The sequence below is a fragment of the Ochotona princeps genome, chromosome 2 (genome assembly GCF_030435755.1).
Source record: "Ochotona princeps isolate mOchPri1 chromosome 2, mOchPri1.hap1, whole genome shotgun sequence".
Lineage (NCBI taxonomy): Eukaryota > Metazoa > Chordata > Mammalia > Lagomorpha > Ochotonidae > Ochotona > Ochotona princeps.
Window position 1 is genome coordinate 44,070,815 of NC_080833.1, and position 18,090 is coordinate 44,088,904.

Genomic DNA, 18,090 nt, shown 5'->3' on the forward strand with positions numbered 1-18,090 from the left:
TTGGGATGCTGCTCACTGATCTAGGGTGATGAACAGTGACCAGACACACCTGCCCAGGAGGTGGGCATACTTGCCTAGTAATCCATTTTCTGTCTCAAAGACAAATTTGACTCGCTCTACTTGTATGGGATCTTCAATGACCTGTGAAATGGAGGAAGGAAAGAAGCAGAGGTTGGTAAATCAAAGTAGGAACCTGAGCTCTGGTCAATTAGTGCCTTCTTTATAATTCCATCCAGGAGAATCAAGTTTCTAATGCAACAAAATCCCACACAAATACTGAGCCCCTGCCTTACCTTTGGCATCTATCTAAAATTTTATTTTTTTTCTTTATTTATTATTTTTAATTCATTAATTACATTGTATTATGTGACACAGTTTCATAGGTACTTGGATTCTCCCCACCCCTCCCCAAGCCCTCCCCCCATGGTGGATTCCTCCACCTTGTTGCATAACCACAGTTCAAGTTCAGTTGAGATTCCCCCATTGCAAGCATATACCAAACATAGAGTCCAGCATCTTATTGTCCAGTCAAGTTCAACGGCTTCTTAGGTATACCCTCTCTGGTCTGAAGACAGAGCCAGCAGAGTATCATCCCGATCAATTAAAAGCTCCAACATACCATCAGCAAAAATTTACATCATTATGGAATTAATTGACATAGTAATGAGTAACCAATATGTTAAAAGTAAATAAACCATAATGAAAAGCTATATATATAAGATTCACCCATTTCTTACACACATCTTCCTACCAACTCTATTGGTGGTTCTTTGTGGATTATGAAGGCATGTATTTCAGGATCCTAAGGACAAGCAGTCTACCCTCTGACTTGTTTATTAAGTTTTGCTATTACAGAGGCTCTAAAGATATCATGAAAGTATGTATCATGCTACACTGGGCTGGACCTGGGTCTCACTTGTTGCTGCAGAGTATAGCCAACTACATTAATCTGTGGCTGATCCGATAAATAATACAGTCATTCACTTGAGAAGCAATAACCTACCAATGCTTATAAAAGCACTAGGACCAAAAGAAGGTAAAGAGCCAGAACGGCAGACTCTAAAAATTGTACCAAGATGTGTTTTCTCAAAACTGTTTTCCTAAGTGCTCCTTTGTGCTACAGTCCCGCCCTCTTTTTCCAGAGCCAGTCCCCTTCATCCACTTACAACCTGCCACACTGGACTCTGATCCTCTTTCCAAAACTGCTCTGGATCTGTTCTTGCCTTTACCTCTTCCCTAGAGGAAGCTTTGTTTCACACTCAGATTACTGCTGGTCTCCAATATATGGTCTTCCAATTTCCGACTTTGCTTCTTTATTTTATTATTATTTTTAAGATTTACTTATTTTTGTTAGAAAGGTAGATATAGAGAGAGGAGGAGAGACAGAGAGAAAGAGCTTCTGTCTGATGGTTCACTCCCCAAGTCGTTGCAACTGCTGGAGCTGAGCTAATCTGAAGCCAGGAGCCAGGAGATTCTTCTGAGTCTCCCACGCAGGTGCAGTATCCCAAGGCTTTGGGATGTCCTTGACTGCTTTCCCAGGCCACAAGCAGGGAGCTGGATGGGATGCGGGGCCGCTGTGTACAAGACGAGGACTTTAGCCACTAGGCTATCGTGCCGGGCCTCGCTTCTTTAAAACAAACAAACAAACAAAAAAAGATTTATTTATCCGGCACAAAGCTGAGTGGCTAAAGTCCTCGCCTTGAACACACGGAGATCCCATCAGGGTGCTGGTTCTAAACCCGGTGTCCCAGCTTCCCGTCCAGCAACCTGTTTGTAGCCTTAGAGGGTTATTGAGGATGGCCCAAAGCCTTGGGATTCTATACCTGTGTGGAGGACCTGGAGGAGGTTCCTGGCTCCTGGCTTCGGATCAGCGTAGCACCGGCTACCGCGATCACGTGGGGAGTGATCATTGGATGGAAGATATTCCTCTCTATCTGACTTTGCAATAAAAATAAAATTAAAAAAATAGATTTATTTATTTCCCTGAAAGACAGAGAGTGAAAAAGAGAGATCTTCTGTCCGCTGTTTAACTCCCCAAACAGCCACAGCAGCCAGGGCTGAATCCAGGAGCTACACAGGGTGGCAGGGGCTCAAGAACGTGAGCCATCTTCTGTGACTTTCCCAGGTGCATCAGCAAGGAGCTGGATCACAAGTGTAGCAGTTAGGGACCCAGCACAACAGCCTAGTGGCTAAATTCTTCTGGCTATTGTGGCCATTTGGGGAGTGAACCAGTGAACTGAAAATTTTTCTCTCTTTATCTCTTTCTCTCTGCACATCTGCCTTTCCAATAAAAAATAAAAAATTTTAAAAGAAAAAAAAAGTGGAGCAGTCAGGACTTGATCTAGCAGTGGCTTAATCTGCCTCACTTTCTCTTTTAGTACACCTGCCTTAGACAGATGTCTAAGACTGGTATCTTTCAGATACACTAGTTGATCACGTCACTCTCCCACTTCGAATCCCCCTGTGGAGCCCCGTAACTGACAGCTGGGCCTGTAGACTTCATAGCTACAGAAGCTGAAAAATGACCAATGAACCAAGTGGGTTGAATTTCAGACAGGCCTCATCCAGGGCCATGGCACTGCTGTTTTAGGTGACTGCTATGCGAAAGAATGAGATTCAATTTTTTAAGGTAGGATGGAACCCAGAAATTTAAAAAAAAAAAAATACAATTTGGATCAAAAAGTCAGAAACAAACAAAAAACAGTCACAGAAATAAATAAGCAAATAGGATGAACTTGGTCCCCAGCCCTTGAGTGCAACCTTGGTCTAAGGGGAAGTCCACATGCCGTGGCCCTGGCATCCGAAGCCTTCCATCGTATGGTATGGGTTTCTTTTCTCAAGCTCTATTCAGTTCCCACCCCATAGCTCTGAATCTCAGTTCCCAATAATACTGTTATTTTATAGATGATAACTTATTTTCCCCTGTTTTTCACATTTATGAAGTTAGAAATCATCCTGAAATTGATTTCACTTCAGTTTCAGGGCTCTTACCACTTTTAGTAGCATATATATACTCAGTAGTGTCTAAGGCTGGAAGAACTGCCAAGGCAGCCACTTCCTGTGGAGTTTATCATACGGTCTGGGCACCACCAACACCGTACTCAGCTCGGTGACTCAGCAAGGGCTAGCACCACGCAGGCCTCCCTGGTGCCCCACACCATAACTGCTGCTGTCCTGGGCTGGCGAGTTCTACACCTGTTCTCTAAATTGCTAATGTTCAATATACATTCCTGATGTGAGGAGAGCCCAATAAATGCAGGCAAAATGAACAGAAAAGTAATATAAGGAAATGTAACTTATTTGTAAGTATATGCTATCCAACAAATCCAAGTGCATCAGAAGATTTATGACTTACCAATATCTCATGAAGTAGCTGGAAAGTGTTCTTCAGTTCGTGAGGTGGAGCTGTTTCGAGTTGATTCTGAAATATTTTTAAAAAAGCATTAAAATTCTGGTAATTTTTTTTTTTTTTATTGGAAAGCCAGATATACAGAGAGGAGGAGAGACTGAGAGGAAGATCTTCCATCCGATGTTTCACTCCCCAAGTGAGCCGCAATGGGCCGGTGTGCGCCAATCCGATGCCAGGAACCAGGAACCTCTTCAAGGTTTCCCACGCGGGTGCAGGGTCCCAATGCATTGGGCCGTCCTCAACTGCTTTCCCAGGCCACAAGCAGGGAGCTGGATGGGAAGTAGAGCAGCCGGGATTAGAACCGGCGCCCTTATGGTATCCCGGGGCGTTCAAGGTGAGGACTTTAGCTGCTAGGCCACGCCGCTGGGCCCCGAAATTCTGGTAACTTTTTAGTGGAAAGCACTTGGGGGTGGGAACGCTGGAATTTAGCTCTAGTTCTACCACTATCTGGCTGACCTTGGGCAAATACCTCTGCTGTTGGGGCTACAGTTTTCTTCTAGGCTAACTCTGAGGGCTGAAATAAACTGTCTCTAAGGTACTTCTGCTCTAACACTCCATGATACTTAGCTACAAAACTAAAGAGAGGGGAAAAAGCAAAGGGAGAAACTGAAGTCACTAAAGAGATCCAGTTTTTTCAGCGGTACATACCCTACTGGGCTTTCCAGAACATGCGGGTACAGAATGCAACTCAGAATGCTCTGAGTACACCTGGAGTGAAATATATAAAAGAGGGCCTGGCGGTGTGGCCTAGCGGCTAAAGTCCTCACCTTGAACGCCCCTGGATCCCATATGGGCACCAGTTCTAATCCCGGTAGCTCCACTTCCCATCCAGCTCTCTGCTTGTGGCCTGGGAAAGCAGTCGAGGATAGCCCAAAGCCTTGGGACTCTGCATCCTTGTGGGAGACCAGGAAGAAGTTCCTGGCTCCTGGCTCTGGATCGGCATAGCACCAGCCGTTGCGGCTCACTTGGGGAGTGAATCATTGGACAGAAGATCTTTCTCACTGTCTCTCCTCCTCTCTGTATTTCTGACTTTCCAATAAAAATAAACAAATCTTTAAAAAAATATATACAAAACAGCTAACAAAATAGAAAAATGTACTAAGAGGCACTAAATGAAGAAGATAAGGTTTATAAAATACTTTGAGTATTCTGAACATACACTTAAAGATTATCTTTTAATGATATGGAAAAATACTTAAAATGCAAACAAAACCATAAAAATATTAAGATCCTTGTCATGTTAAAACATATGTATGGAAAGTAAAAGGTTATGAAAGATTAAGCAAAAGATAAAATAAGAGAATGTTCATGGTGATTATCATTACTGAATTCTGTTTTAGAATGAGCCTATACAGTTTGCATGCTCCGGAAAAGCAACCAAAGTAACGAACTGTGGATTGCTGCCTGGGAGCAAAGCGTGCAGCACTGGCGCTGGTGTCCCGGCTGCTGGGCCTACCTTGATGAAATGCAGTACTGTGAAGGAGAAGTGCTCGTTGCAGAAGCAGCAGTACACCACCATCTCCATGAGGGCCAGCAGTGAGCCTGGCAGCTCTCGCAGCGCGAACATGACCTGGTGGGAGACACACAGGAAGCTCTTGCACATTGCCCACGTCTATCTGACATCTCTGAGATCACCAACTGTGCATCAAAGCATGCCTGCTTTATCTTTTGTTTTCTTGAAGTTGTTTCACATTATAGACCCTCCTCAACAACTTCTGCTTGGTCCCCAAGCCTAATACTTGATTACTAAGTCAAAAAAGACACAGGTGATTCACAAGCCAGTTTGAACTTGAATAAGACATCTATAAAAATTCAGATGGGCCAATGTCCTCCCAGCCCAAGTACCACAGCACAGTACAAGATACTAAAAACTCAATAGGAGTAAGGCAGGACATTTAGGGCATGGGATTTAAGTACCCACTTCCAGCTCAGGGACTTGAGGAACAGGGTAAACAGAACCTACTTAGAAAAGAACTGAGAAGGGAAACCAGCAACTCCCTCCTGTGGCGGGGTGGAGAGAGGGGCCAAGGAAGGAGGCTGGGCCCAAGGCATCACATCACCAACCCAACTTTGGGGAAGGGACAATGCTCAACTGGCTCTGACAGGAAGACCACATGGCTGATGGGAGAATCTACAGAGGGAAGAGAGGAGAGAGAAGCTTAGTGGGGAGAGGGCACTGGGTCCAAGCAGTGACCTCCCAAGGAGTGCCACTTCAGGGATCACCCACCTGCCCCCACCCAGCGCCTCATTCTGCTCAGTGCTGGCCACTGTAGGGCAACTCTCCGGCCCTGAATGAGTGGATGGCTTTGCCACCCAGCGACCTGAAGTGGCTTTCTTAATTGCAGATGTCTATAGATAGAATTCAAAGTGCCTGCATCTATCTGAAACTTTACAATTTGAGATAGATAACTTTCATCAGGTTTTCAGGAGCAAATGACTCCTAGAAGATTAAAACTATCACTGCACTAAGCTTAAAAACCAGACACAGTGCACAGTACTACTGAATAGTAATAACAATAACAATAAACCAACAAACCATACAACCCAGCACGACACCCTGGGAATAGATTCATGTACATGTAAATCAGGGTATGGCAGAGAAAACAGATAATCTGCCAGAGGTGTCACCCAATAAAGGGGTGATTTGGAGTGAGGTTAGACCACACATTTGCCACAGCTAGCAGCAGCCCACTTTCATGCCACCAAGGCTTGAAAAACCTGTGTGGTTAAGCTGCAGCAATCCAGGGCGAGGGACAGCCATGGGGTGGGCAGGTGGGTGTCCTCCCTCTGACAGGGTAGTAAGTCGGCTAGTTGTAACCAGTGGTTGAAGTGCTTTGCTGCCTTCTCCTGGGGCTTGATGGGGTCTGGAGGGCCGACTCCTGACTAAACAGAAGACTGACACTTTCTGTCATGAAGGATTTCTTTTTGACAATATACACAGTAAGGGAAATTTATTTCTTCCTTTATCATCAATTGCTTCTTCACCGGAGTAACATGTACAAATTAACTATAATAAACAGCATTTTCCCCCAAACAGGAGGAATGACACAGACGATTTCTTCAGAACTACATACCTCCAACAGGTAGGGTTTCCCCTCAGACAAGAACAACAAGGCTTCAACTTCCTCGTGCAGGGGCAGCAGAGGACTTGAGGGAGCAATGCTAATAGGAGGCCGCTGTTGGAACATGCCAGGAGCTTCAGGAAACCCAAGAAGCAAAACAGAACAAAACCTGTGTCACTTGGTGCTGCTCCATGACACAGATATTCATGAGGTGAAGCGACTTGACAGATGTGCACACCCTCTGAGGGCAAGGTCAGACATGTGAAAACTTCATCTATTTGCTTTAACAGTATATGTGAGCTGGAGTTGGGGGCTCCTAGCGATTCCTACTCAAGACACGATGAAAACATGCCCAAAGCTGCCACTGACAAGACACTTGTTCCTCAAACTACTGTCCTCAACAAACAGCCAATCCCACCAGGCTATGCAGACTTTAACCCAAGGGCTACCTCGACTGCTAGAAAAACAAGGGTGTATAATCTGCTCTTTTTATAGGCTTTATGAATTTATGAAATGACGCAGATTTTTGCTTTACACAAATGAACCAGCGTTTGGGAAGCAGTGGCAGGGTGGGCGTTTGGTACAGTGGTTATGATACCGATTGAAATGTGTCTTTCCATGTGGGAGTGGCTACACTGAAGCTCTGCTCCTGCTAATGTGCACCATGGGAGGCAGGAGGTAATGGCCCAAGTACTGGGGTTTCTGCAACCCACACAGGAAACCTAGACTGAATTCCTGGCTCCTGCTTCAGCCTGGCACAGCTCTGCTGTTAAAGATATTTGGGGAATAACCCAGTAGAAGGGGATCTTTGTCTCTCTCACTTTCAAATGAAAGAAGAAGAAAAGAGCAAAGTAAAGGAAATGACTTACACAGTACACCTACCCCAGGTTCTCTTCTTGTGTCCCTGTGGAGGGTCTGTGAGCAGCTGCCTATTAGAATGCACTCTGGGGTTTTCATCTGGCTTTCCGGCTTCCTGCCTTGGGGGCCAGAGGTTTGCACTGACACCATGGCTGCTAGACCTCCTGGTGGCTGTGATGCCCTGTGGCAATCACTACACCTCTCTTTATCTTTGGTTCCTCATCTATTTAGGTCTGCTGTGTAAATTACGCACAGTAGAGTCAGAGGCTGATGGAAGAGTGGCACAGACAGCACTGGGCACATTCTAGGGGCTGTCGTAACGGCCATTTCTGCTGCTGTTACTGTTGCTGTGAATGCACAGTGAGGACATGGAATCATCACCTCTGACAATCACATTCCTGCTGCATTAACGATGACTGTGCTATCAGCTCTGGTTGACAAAACAGGGAATGCCACTTCTATCGGATAGCTAATACACTGCACTGACATGTCACATATGGATTTTCTTTGTACAAAGTGCTTAAAGCATTTACCTCATTAATTCTTGCTACCTCTAGGGACCTATGTTTTCAATTTTTTTTATCTTGAAGATCAAAAAGGTCAGGTAGCTCAGTCAAGTTCATGCAAGTGAGGAGATTCCAACTTACAGTCTGGCTATCTCTCTCATTGCATGTTACTCAAATTACAGTGTGAATGAATTCTGATAAATACAGAATCTTTACTCCTATAGTAGCTTTAAAAGTATTTATCTTCTCATTCCCCAGGTGAGTGATTGACCAATTTTCTCTCCCACAAACGGTAAAATTAAGCCCCATCCTCTTTCTGATGTGTATAAGAAATGAAAGCTCACCAACGTTCCTTTGTGAAGAGACATCTGAATGCAACACAAGCAGTGCCACTGTATTGTGAAGATTCCCAAATTCTCGTGCCTGTGCTGAACTCCATCGACGTATCTGTCACCAGAGGAAATAAAACAGATGTTAGTATTCTAGAAGAAGGGAGAGGATCTGCTGGTTCATGACATTTTCAACCACAATTACTTTCCAACACTGGCAGCAGAAAAGGTCAAAGGGCAAAACAGCCAATTGTTTTAAGTTAGCTAAAAGGGTTCCCCTTGTACGTAACAGCTCATATTTCAAAACCAATCCATTCAAGCATTCAGGTTTGGCCGTGAGTACCTATGATGCGCCAGGCATCATGGGAAAAGCTCCTGAGGGTGAAGAGCAGGGGCCTGGCTCTGCCTCTGCCACACACTGTCCACACGAACATGGTAAGTTTTTTATTGTAACAGCACCAGGCCTCTGTGTGTAATGGCAGGCATATTGTTACCTGTTCTGCCTACTTCGTGGTTGAGGATGAAATGAAATAGTAAAAGTGAAAATGTTTTCAAAAGTAAAACTGCTCCATTGATACCAAATACCATTTCTACGTGCAGCAGAATTAAAGTGAACGTAGAGCCAATACTAGTGTCAGTGGAATTCCTACTATGAAAAAGCTTTCCCTAAAAAATGGACATATTATTAATAGCCAGAGCATGCTATGACATCAGTACTTGTTTTTCACTGCCAAAGAGGAAGAGCAGCAGGAGATGTGATGGGCCACTGCGTGAAGCTCAAGCCACAAACCTGTTTCCCGTACCCAAAAAAGGATGCTGTACCTACGTACTGGCACACAGGGAGAAGCCTTGGCTTTGAAATCCCTGCTTCACTGATGCTTTTCTTACTTGCAACACTGAACAAGTTACTTAGCCTCTCCACGCTTTAACTCTTGACTGAGAATAGAAATGACAGCGCAACAAAGAGAGTGCCCCATTCACCTGCTGATTCACTACTTCCTCTGGCATGTCATCTGACTCAAAATCACCAGCTGCCAACCAAATAGCTAGAGAGAAGCAGGCCCCAATACCCCTTCCCTGGAGAGCTTTTGAAGTCCCCACTTGTCCTCCTACATCCTGAGTTGGAACCCACTGGGTCTGTCGGCTCAGTGTGTGGATCCACAGAGCAGCTGCTGGGAGGAAGGCAGGGTCTTTACCTGGTTATTTTGCCGAGTGGCCCCGAGGAGGAAGCTAATCATGTGGCGTAGAGCTGAGTGCCTCAGAAGGAGATCTCCAGCCTGAATACCTTGCTGTCACAAGAGAATGAGAATGAGAATCACTCTCACCCAGATAAAACGGTCTTTTTTGGTTTGTTTTTAAAGATTTATTTATTTTTATTGGAAAGGCAGCTATACAGAGAAGAAGAGAGACAGAGAGGAAGATCTTCCATCCGATGATTCACTTCCCAAGCAGGCACCACGGTCAGAGCTGAGCTGATCTGAAGCCAGGAGCCTCCTCCAGGTCTCCCAAGGGTGCAGGGTCCCAAGGCTTTGGGCCGTCCTCCACTGCTTTCCCAGGCCACACGCAGGGAAGTGGATAGCCGGAATTAGAACCAACGCTCATATGAGATCTTAGTGCATGTAATAAGCTGAGGACCTTAACCACTAGGATACCATGCTGGGCCCGAAAATGATGTTTTAACAGAGCTAAATGAGGAGGTAGGAGGAATCAATCTATTAAGTGGACTTCTACTCTCAAAGAATAACTGTACTTATCTCCCCTCAGAATTTTTGCAAGTATATTTGTATAACTTACAAACATATTTTTGAGGAATGCTCATAAAACCATGTAAATCCTATAGAATTCACATGAATGCATCAATTTTTCTACACATAAAATTGTTATTAAGAAATACCAGGAAAAAAAAATCACTTACCTTTTGTACAAAAGTGTTGAAAAGGAAAAAGTACTGAGCACAGTTTTTACAGTTTTCTGGGACATCTTTATCCAACAGAGCAAGCAGCACCTCCAATAACTGATGAAGGCTTTTTAGCTAGGTTGGGGAAAGAAGAAAATTACATAAAGAAAAAGAATGTAAGACAGACATCTGTCGTGGCAGAATTAATTTGAAGTAAATCACCATAACAATAAAAGGAAAGTCTGATACAATCCAATCTCAGAATCAGATGAATTTATGCTTTGGGGAGCAAGACTGGAATGATCAGTTTTACCTTCCCCGGAAAGACTGGTCTTCAATAGTAACTGAAAGGAAAGCTTAGTTCAACTTGTCCCCGATCACAGTCCAGGGTTTGAACCTAACGTCCAGCAGTTACATGTTTTCCAGACCCAATTCCTCTCGCTCTTAAAAAGGCCAGCTGTTTAAGGGAGACATCTTTCTGAATCCCCTGCTCCCTTACACTACTCCTTCACATAATCACAGATGCAAAGAATAAAAAACACAGACACAGGCGTAGGGGCCAGAAACCAAGCCGATGGAGTGAATGGAGAGCGACAGCCTGACAGATGACAACGTAATACCAATTCGACTGGGAACTTACTTGGAAGCCCGCTGACGCCTCATGGAAAGCTTTGAAAAACATTTTATTTGTTTAGAAACCATTTGGGTTAGGACATTGCTTATTCTCTCCCTCCCACCCCAGTTGGTTTTGAGTAAGTCCCTAGAAATTCACTGGTGATGGGATATAAGAATAAGGACAGGTGTGCTGCTCTCCTCTGCCTCCCACTGGAGGGAGGGCCTAACCTGCTGTGGCCTGGCCCATCTGATGGGAGACCGCATCGCCATTCTGCTTTCACCTGTTTTCAGGCCGGTGCAGGGAAGGAGGAGAAAGCTATCTCAGGGCACTGACATTCAAGCTGTCCTAAACCGTTAGCAATGATCTATTTTAGATATGTTGCCTTTAGGACTGAACTGATCAAAAGCCACTTCCCAATTCCTAAATTAACTTCCTCTTTGATCTCTTTGTTTATCTTGGATTGAACAAAGCGCATGGACTTGTCTGGTCAGGCAGCTGAAGGAACTAAGTGCTTGGGAGCCAGGCACCATTTCCGGATCAACACCTTCCTCAGGAGGACTCACTCACAGCTGTGCCCACAGCTGACACCTGGCAGCAATTCCTAGAATTCAGGTTTGTGAGACACACTTCTTCTAGCCAATGTTGATAAGAAACCAATTTGTTCTGAAAAACATTTTTCAAAGTTTTCCATGTAGTAGTGTCAGCTGTTTGAAACAGCAAACTTGGGAAGTAACTGCTTTCTTCACTAGGACTCAACGACAGATCGAATTAATCAGAATTGCAATGTCTATCACTTATTTGCCTAAGATTTGCAGTCTTTGAAGACTGAAGATAAAATAAACACCACAGTCTGTTTTAGCACATGTATGTATGTATGAACCAGGAAACAGGGTTGGGAAGAAGAAATTCAGAGGAACAGGAACACAGACTAGTGAAGAACAGAGCCCCCGGAAGAAGCTAGGATGGCCGGTGCCCCGAGAGGAAGGACACTATTTGGTTTAGTTATCAACTGCAAGTTCAGATCAGGAAAACAGCTTTTGAGTAAAGAGACCAAAAGCCAAATGTGGCATTAATTACTTCTTGGTCTAGATTAGTCTTGAAATTCAGGCTAGGCTCTGTTCAGAGATATTTAATATAATTTCTTGAGAGGATTTTATAAGGGGCGTGTTCTACTAAACATCCTGAAATAGGCCAAAGCAGACCTAAATTCCTAGCCTGCCCAGATTTCTGGAATATGGGGAGAAAGGGCAGAGGGTTTTCCATCCTGGGATATATTAGAAAGCTGGTTCACAGAAGGAACATTTCATGCTGTAAGACTTCCCACACTCTAATCTTAGGTTTTCTAACTTATAGCACACAATTCAAAGCATTTGGTGAAACCAGAAAGCATCATTAAGTGTTATTTAAAAAATTAAACCAACCTTATCCTGATAAAACAAGGCACTGTCGAGGGTTTTCTCCAGAATTGTGGCTACGGCAACTCGTACTTCTCTCACACTGCACTCCAAAAGGAAAATTCTAAAAGAAGAGAAACATCGCATTAAAAAAGACTGATTTCTGAAATATCAACCTTCCTAACACAGGTCCCTCAAGAAACAACAACACTCAAAGATATTAGCTTGACTCTTCCAAGAGCTCCAGCAATTGCTCTCAGGCTAGCAGAGCCTTCTGAGGGCTCCAGAACTGCTCATCCTCTGTAGCTGAAAACTCAAAATCTTCTGATTCTATGAGGTAGCTATAAAATAAGTCTAAAAGAGTGCAAGGTTTGACTCAGGTATCACTATTTTGGAAAGAATACCTATGAGGGAGATTGCACATTTCTCATCACAGTACCTGAGAAGGCACCAAGAGACTGCAAACAGATCCAGAATACTGGAAGTTATGTAGGGCAGACCAGGTACCTCCCAAATAAACAGCATAAAAATAGGGAAAATGGTTGGGCAAAGAAAGAACTGAAGATTAAGAGTCACAGACACATACAGGATGGGTTTCTAAAAATGCCTGCGAGCTGGCACATTTCTGATTTCACAGTATCTGCACACATTACCAGCTGAGCATTCTTAATTTGAAAATCTGAAATTCTATGACTATCATACACATGATCAAATAGTTTTAGATTTTGGAATGTTTCAGATTTTTTTTTAAAGAATCACTTATTTGAAAGGCAGAGTTACAGAGTGGGAGAGACACAGAGAGAGATCTTCCACTTGCTGGTTCACTTCCCAAATGGCTAATAGCCAGGATAGCTTAGATAGAAGCCAGGAGCTTCTTTAAACTCCCATGGGGGTGGCAAGGACCTAAGCACTTGAGCTAGCTTCTACTGCTTTCCCAGGTGCGTTAGCCTATATGGGACTCCAATTAGGAAAGCAATTTCACGTTGAAATAAAACTCACAAACTTTTCATTAAAAGGTCATAACACTTACTTTATCAATTCACGCCCTTCAGAACTAATAAAATATTCAACCAGCCACTGGCAAGCATCAAAACTTCTTGAAAGTAATGCTTCAATAGTGGCAATCCATTCTTCTGTATCAGCCCTTAAGAAAAAAACAAAGAAATGTGACACCCCAGCAAATAACTCTACAGAGCTACTCTGATTTTTGTAGCGCTGTGTGTGCAAGCGAGCACGCATGCACCTATGATAGGTGGGGTGGAGAAATGAAGTAGACACCCAAGGACTCACTAACACTGCTCAATGACACACCCCCCAGAAACAAGACTTTGTATTCTTTGGTTGCCTATGGTATAACTCTTTCTGCCCTACCCTGTGAAGCAGTCTAAGTCTTACACTTTATTTTTATCTTCTGTTATTTCCTTCTGCTGCACCTTGTCAAGCAACCTAAACTGGAAAAAAGGTCTGATGTATAGCATTTCATTTTGCTCAATCCATTTACACTTACAAAATGCCTACTTCCACAATAGATTGCATCAACATTTATATACTTTACAACCATGAATATCCTTATTTGAGAGAAAATTATCGAGACAGAAAAAAACTTCCTGTGATTATACTCATTGCCTCCTATCACTGCCTTGTCCCCAATGCCCAAAATGCAGAGAACATGCAATGTGGGGGCAGTATGAGAAAATTTCACAAGTCAGTGTAACCTACTAAACTTCCTTAGTTAATCTCATGCCAAGCACTAAAAGAATACATTATTTCTCATTTTCCCATCAAATTATTAATACAGAAATCACTTAGGATAGCTTTACTATGCATAAAATACATTCATCATTGTTTGTTTTCTTAAAAGTCTGACCCCCTCCCAAAAAAAATCTGTCCAAAACCTTCTCCATACTTGAAGAAAATCACTAATGTCAGTGAGAAAGAAAAAAACAAATGAAAACTTCAATGGTTTCATTGTCTGGTCTCTCTTACCCCCAGCCCCCAAATCTAGTTATATCCTACAAACCATTGTTCAACTCTGTTTATCCCTCATAATTTACTCACAGAGTAACTACCTACTACCTAGAACTTACAATGTGCCAGGCACCTTACTTATCAGATGCTGAAGACAAAAACAATGAGGAAGAAGATGCTGAATCTGCATCCCTATTTAAACCGTCTACAATGTCCCACTAACAAAGCTCAGGCAGATGGCATGCATGAATGAGTTCCAAACCCACCCAACCACATTCTGCCTCAGCTCCAGTGAGTCCTTTCCAAGATTTACCAGAACACAGCCAGTCACTCCCAGTTCCTGTCTGCCTACAACAATCTTTCTGTTTCTTTCTCTATTTTACCTTCCCAAATTCTGAGAACACCAATGCCTCTGAAGCCTATCCAACCTTCGTATCTGTTTTTTTCCCAATCCCCAAACGTTACTTCTTTTGTTTCATCTACACTGACTGGATTAGAAATTTTTTAAAGCTAGAGCACACTTCCCTAGTCATCCATCAGGTAGTTACCTCTATATTATTTAGAAAGTTGAATCTAAAATTCAACTTTAACTGAATTAACCAGTGCTTTCTATCACAACAGAGCATCAAAACACTACTTCTTACCTGAGTTTTTTCTTTGTTCGTAGGTAAGTTTGAAAAAGGAACTGAATGGCAAGTTGTAAGCTCACCTTTGCCATGCAAGGATAATATGGATGCTTTAATTTAGTCTAAAAGAGAGGGGGAGAAAAAAGCTTATTAAACAGTGTTATAAGCTATATAATAGTATGCAAACATCAAATGTCCATTTAAAAAATCCAGCCAGTTCATCATACAAAATGTTCTAACTAAAATTTATTAAAAAGATTAAGATACCCTCTTCATTTCTTTTATGAAGACCTCTTAAAATAGGTCATTTACACCACAGATATTAAATAAGCAAGAGACTAAGGACATTTATGTCCCCTGTTGACAGGTACTAAAGAAGAAGTACTTCAGATAAACTTTGAATCTGGTACAAACTTGAAAAATTAAATCCCCAGGGAGCCCAGTATTCACTGCCATGAACTCACAGCTACCAGCTTTTCACGTAATTTGAGTAAATGCATTCAGAAAGTTCAGTATCAGGGCCAGAGTCACATGGCCTGGGTCTTTTGCCCTGCTTGGGTGGAGGTAGTTGGGCTTGGGAGCCCTGGGGGCAGGGTTCTGGCCAGGAAAAGCCATGGGCCCCGCAGCATGTTTGCGAGGGCTTGGGAGTGTCAGCTTTTTGGGGTCTAGGGGATGGCAGAGGTAGGGGCGTGCAGGGACCTGAGGGTTCAAGTCCAGGACTGGTAAACTAACTCTAGAGTACATATGTCAGAACTGGGCCTCCTTAGTGGAAAGACGGAGTAGAGGACAGCATGTCCAGATGCACATAGAGGATATGGCAGTCCACTGGGGCCTGCAGAGGACATCTGGTACCGTGGCAAATGAAGGAGGGCAGAACAAATTGGCCAGCTACCCCAGCCAAGCAATGACAGCAAATATTTGGGTGAACAGAGACTCTGGGGTGGACTATGTCAGCCAATGGACCTTGGAAGGATTTCCTCATCCTTGGATTGGCGAGACTAACAGCATTTCAGAACTATCAAAACCACTTAAATAGAGCCCTTGAAACACAATCCACATCAGGGACCATGGGCTCATATCACGTGGCCATTCCCCATCCCCAGGTACTGGGGTGGTTGGGAGGCTTTGTGGCTTCTCGACTTGTCTCCTGCCTTCCCTCAGGCACAGCAGGAAGAAAAAGAAAAACTGGAAACAATGATCTCACCTACTTTTCCCTAACCCTTGATCTTTCCCACCCTGATCAACTATGTAAAAATACATATATATAAATCAATTAAAAAAAAAAAAGGAAAGCCAGCATACACCAGCAGCCCCCACACTCTCACAGTCACCACCAGCCAAGCTATGGAACACAGCCTGTATCTCACAACCACCTGGTAAATAATACACTTTAGGGATTTTAAAAATATGATCTGATTATTAACAACTAAAGGTGAAGAGAGTTTCAGCTCAAAGATATTTAACTGTAATCTCTTCTCATGTCTTTAGTAGAATCCAACAAGCTACTTACAGCATTTAATGAAGCTAAAGACAAAACGAAACTGAAATAATCACTACTGTACACATCTCTATTCTTCATAAACTTGAGGTTTTCATCTCTCACCATCTATAAAAGAAAATCAGTAATTAAGAAACAGTAAAATATTCAATACATGAAGTGGTAAACAGTGAATTACAATTTATAATTCCCTTCTCTCAAGCTCTAAATTTTTATGAAAAGAGACATGAAATCAGTTCAAATACGATGATGTAAAAAGGTGATTTAGTATTCATAAACTGATTTCTTTGGGAAATTGAGGAAAGCCACCATATGAAGGAAAAGTGAATTCTAGCTCAACATTATGGGCATAAAGGGAAAAGCACAGTTTTCCCAAGTATAACAAACTTCTTGCTTCCCTAAGTGCTGATTTCACTTTTGATCATCTAGAATTTAAAATTCTGGACTGGGTAGTACAACAGCTCTAAATTTAAATTCTAGCTCAGTGACATTGGTAGATCATTTCTCTTTTTCTGGGCTGCATCTGCTCCCCTCTGAAAAATGAAAAAAAAAAAAAAAAAACAACCCTGTTATTTAATTCATTTGAGCTGGGTCTGGGGGTGGGCCAGGCTGGGCTAGATTGCTGCACCTGCTGGCACGAAAACCACAATGGGTGCATGCCAGCCAGGCTAGGCCATAACACTAGCGAGCAAGTGCTGAAACTACGTATGTATCATGTCAGGCTGGATTGCAGCACCACCTGGCAGGCACAAGATCCATGGCTGGGACCTGGCCTGGTAATCTGAGGATACCCCTCTGCTGGGCTGGTAAGCATTAAGAGCCACGGCTGGGGTGGGCCAGCCTGGTTAAGGCAGCAGCATCCATTAGCATATGTGTGGGCCAATTTGTGAGTGGGTTGAGATAAGCTAAACTGCAGCACCCGTGAGTGTGTGTATAAGAGTCAGATGAGGGACAAGATGAGGCTAGGCTACAACATATGCCGGCATAAGTAAAAGCCAGGGCTGGGGGTGGGCCTGGTGGGGATTATTTGGGGCTGTGGCACCTGCTAGTGTGTGCGAAGACCAGACTATGGTGAGCTGGGCTGGGCTAGGAGGCCGCAGTACCTATCAGCATGAGAGATGGGGATGGGGACAGAACTGACCAGGCAGCTGCATTCACCAGTACCTGCATTGGTTGCTGCAGGTGACAGACCATACCTGACCCTGCACTGGCTGGCCCACACAAGAATGTCTGAGCTTACCCCAGTTGAGGTTTCTTGGCAGACACCCTAGTGAGATCTCTGGACATAAACCCTGGCCATAGGGAAGTCACAAGTTCAACTTTAGAGTACATGTACATGTACTGGGCCTCCTCAGCTGCTGATGCCTGTGCAACGGACAGCATGCCCACATGCAAATGATGGACATGACAGCCAGCTCATCTAGGCCAGAAGAGGATGTTGAGTGCCTTATCAGAGGATGGAAAGCAGAACAGGTTGGACCACTCACCAGGCAAAGCTTTGCAGTAAGTGTCTGCATTTGGGGATGCACCAAGGTGAACCTGTTCCGTCAATATACCTTGGAGAGATTTTCTCAACCCTGGTACAATGAAGCTGGTGGTGTCTCAGAACTATTAAAATCATGCAAGTAACATCCTTGGAACATTCTTTCCCGTAAGGCATCATCAAACATCAAATGATCACCCCCCCACCCCTGGGTGCCAGTGTAATTCCACAGCAAGGAGCAGCCAACTCTCCTACACCTCCCACCCCTGCCTACAGACACAGGAGATAAAAAACCTTAAACATTTGTCTTACACACTTGCCTCCATACCTTGACCCTACACACCCTAATCAGAGGCCCACACGGGTATGCATCCCTCTCAACTATGTAAACAATATTAAAAAGAAAATTAAATTTAAAAAAACCTGCTATTTCACGTCTTAAGA

The 18,090-nt window shown here is 43.6% G+C and overlaps 1 protein-coding gene across 2 annotated transcripts in view; it reads right to left on the reverse strand.

The window, feature by feature from the left end:
* The window catches only part of USP24 (ubiquitin specific peptidase 24), a 143,644-nt gene that overhangs the window by 7,010 nt on the left and 118,544 nt on the right, over positions 1–18,090 (reverse strand). For both annotated transcript variants that reach the window (XM_058656156.1, XM_058656161.1), the window contains exons 53-63: positions 16,176–16,271; positions 14,684–14,787; positions 13,102–13,215; positions 12,099–12,195; positions 10,080–10,196; positions 9,361–9,453; positions 8,180–8,282; positions 6,484–6,605; positions 4,866–4,979; positions 3,356–3,421; positions 75–141 (exon numbers count right to left, since the gene is read on the reverse strand). In XM_058656156.1, the coding sequence (XP_058512139.1) occupies positions 75–141; positions 3,356–3,421; positions 4,866–4,979; positions 6,484–6,605; positions 8,180–8,282; positions 9,361–9,453; positions 10,080–10,196; positions 12,099–12,195; positions 13,102–13,215; positions 14,684–14,787; positions 16,176–16,271 (1,093 nt within the window). The remainder of the gene's footprint in view (positions 1–74; positions 142–3,355; positions 3,422–4,865; positions 4,980–6,483; positions 6,606–8,179; positions 8,283–9,360; positions 9,454–10,079; positions 10,197–12,098; positions 12,196–13,101; positions 13,216–14,683; positions 14,788–16,175; positions 16,272–18,090) is intronic.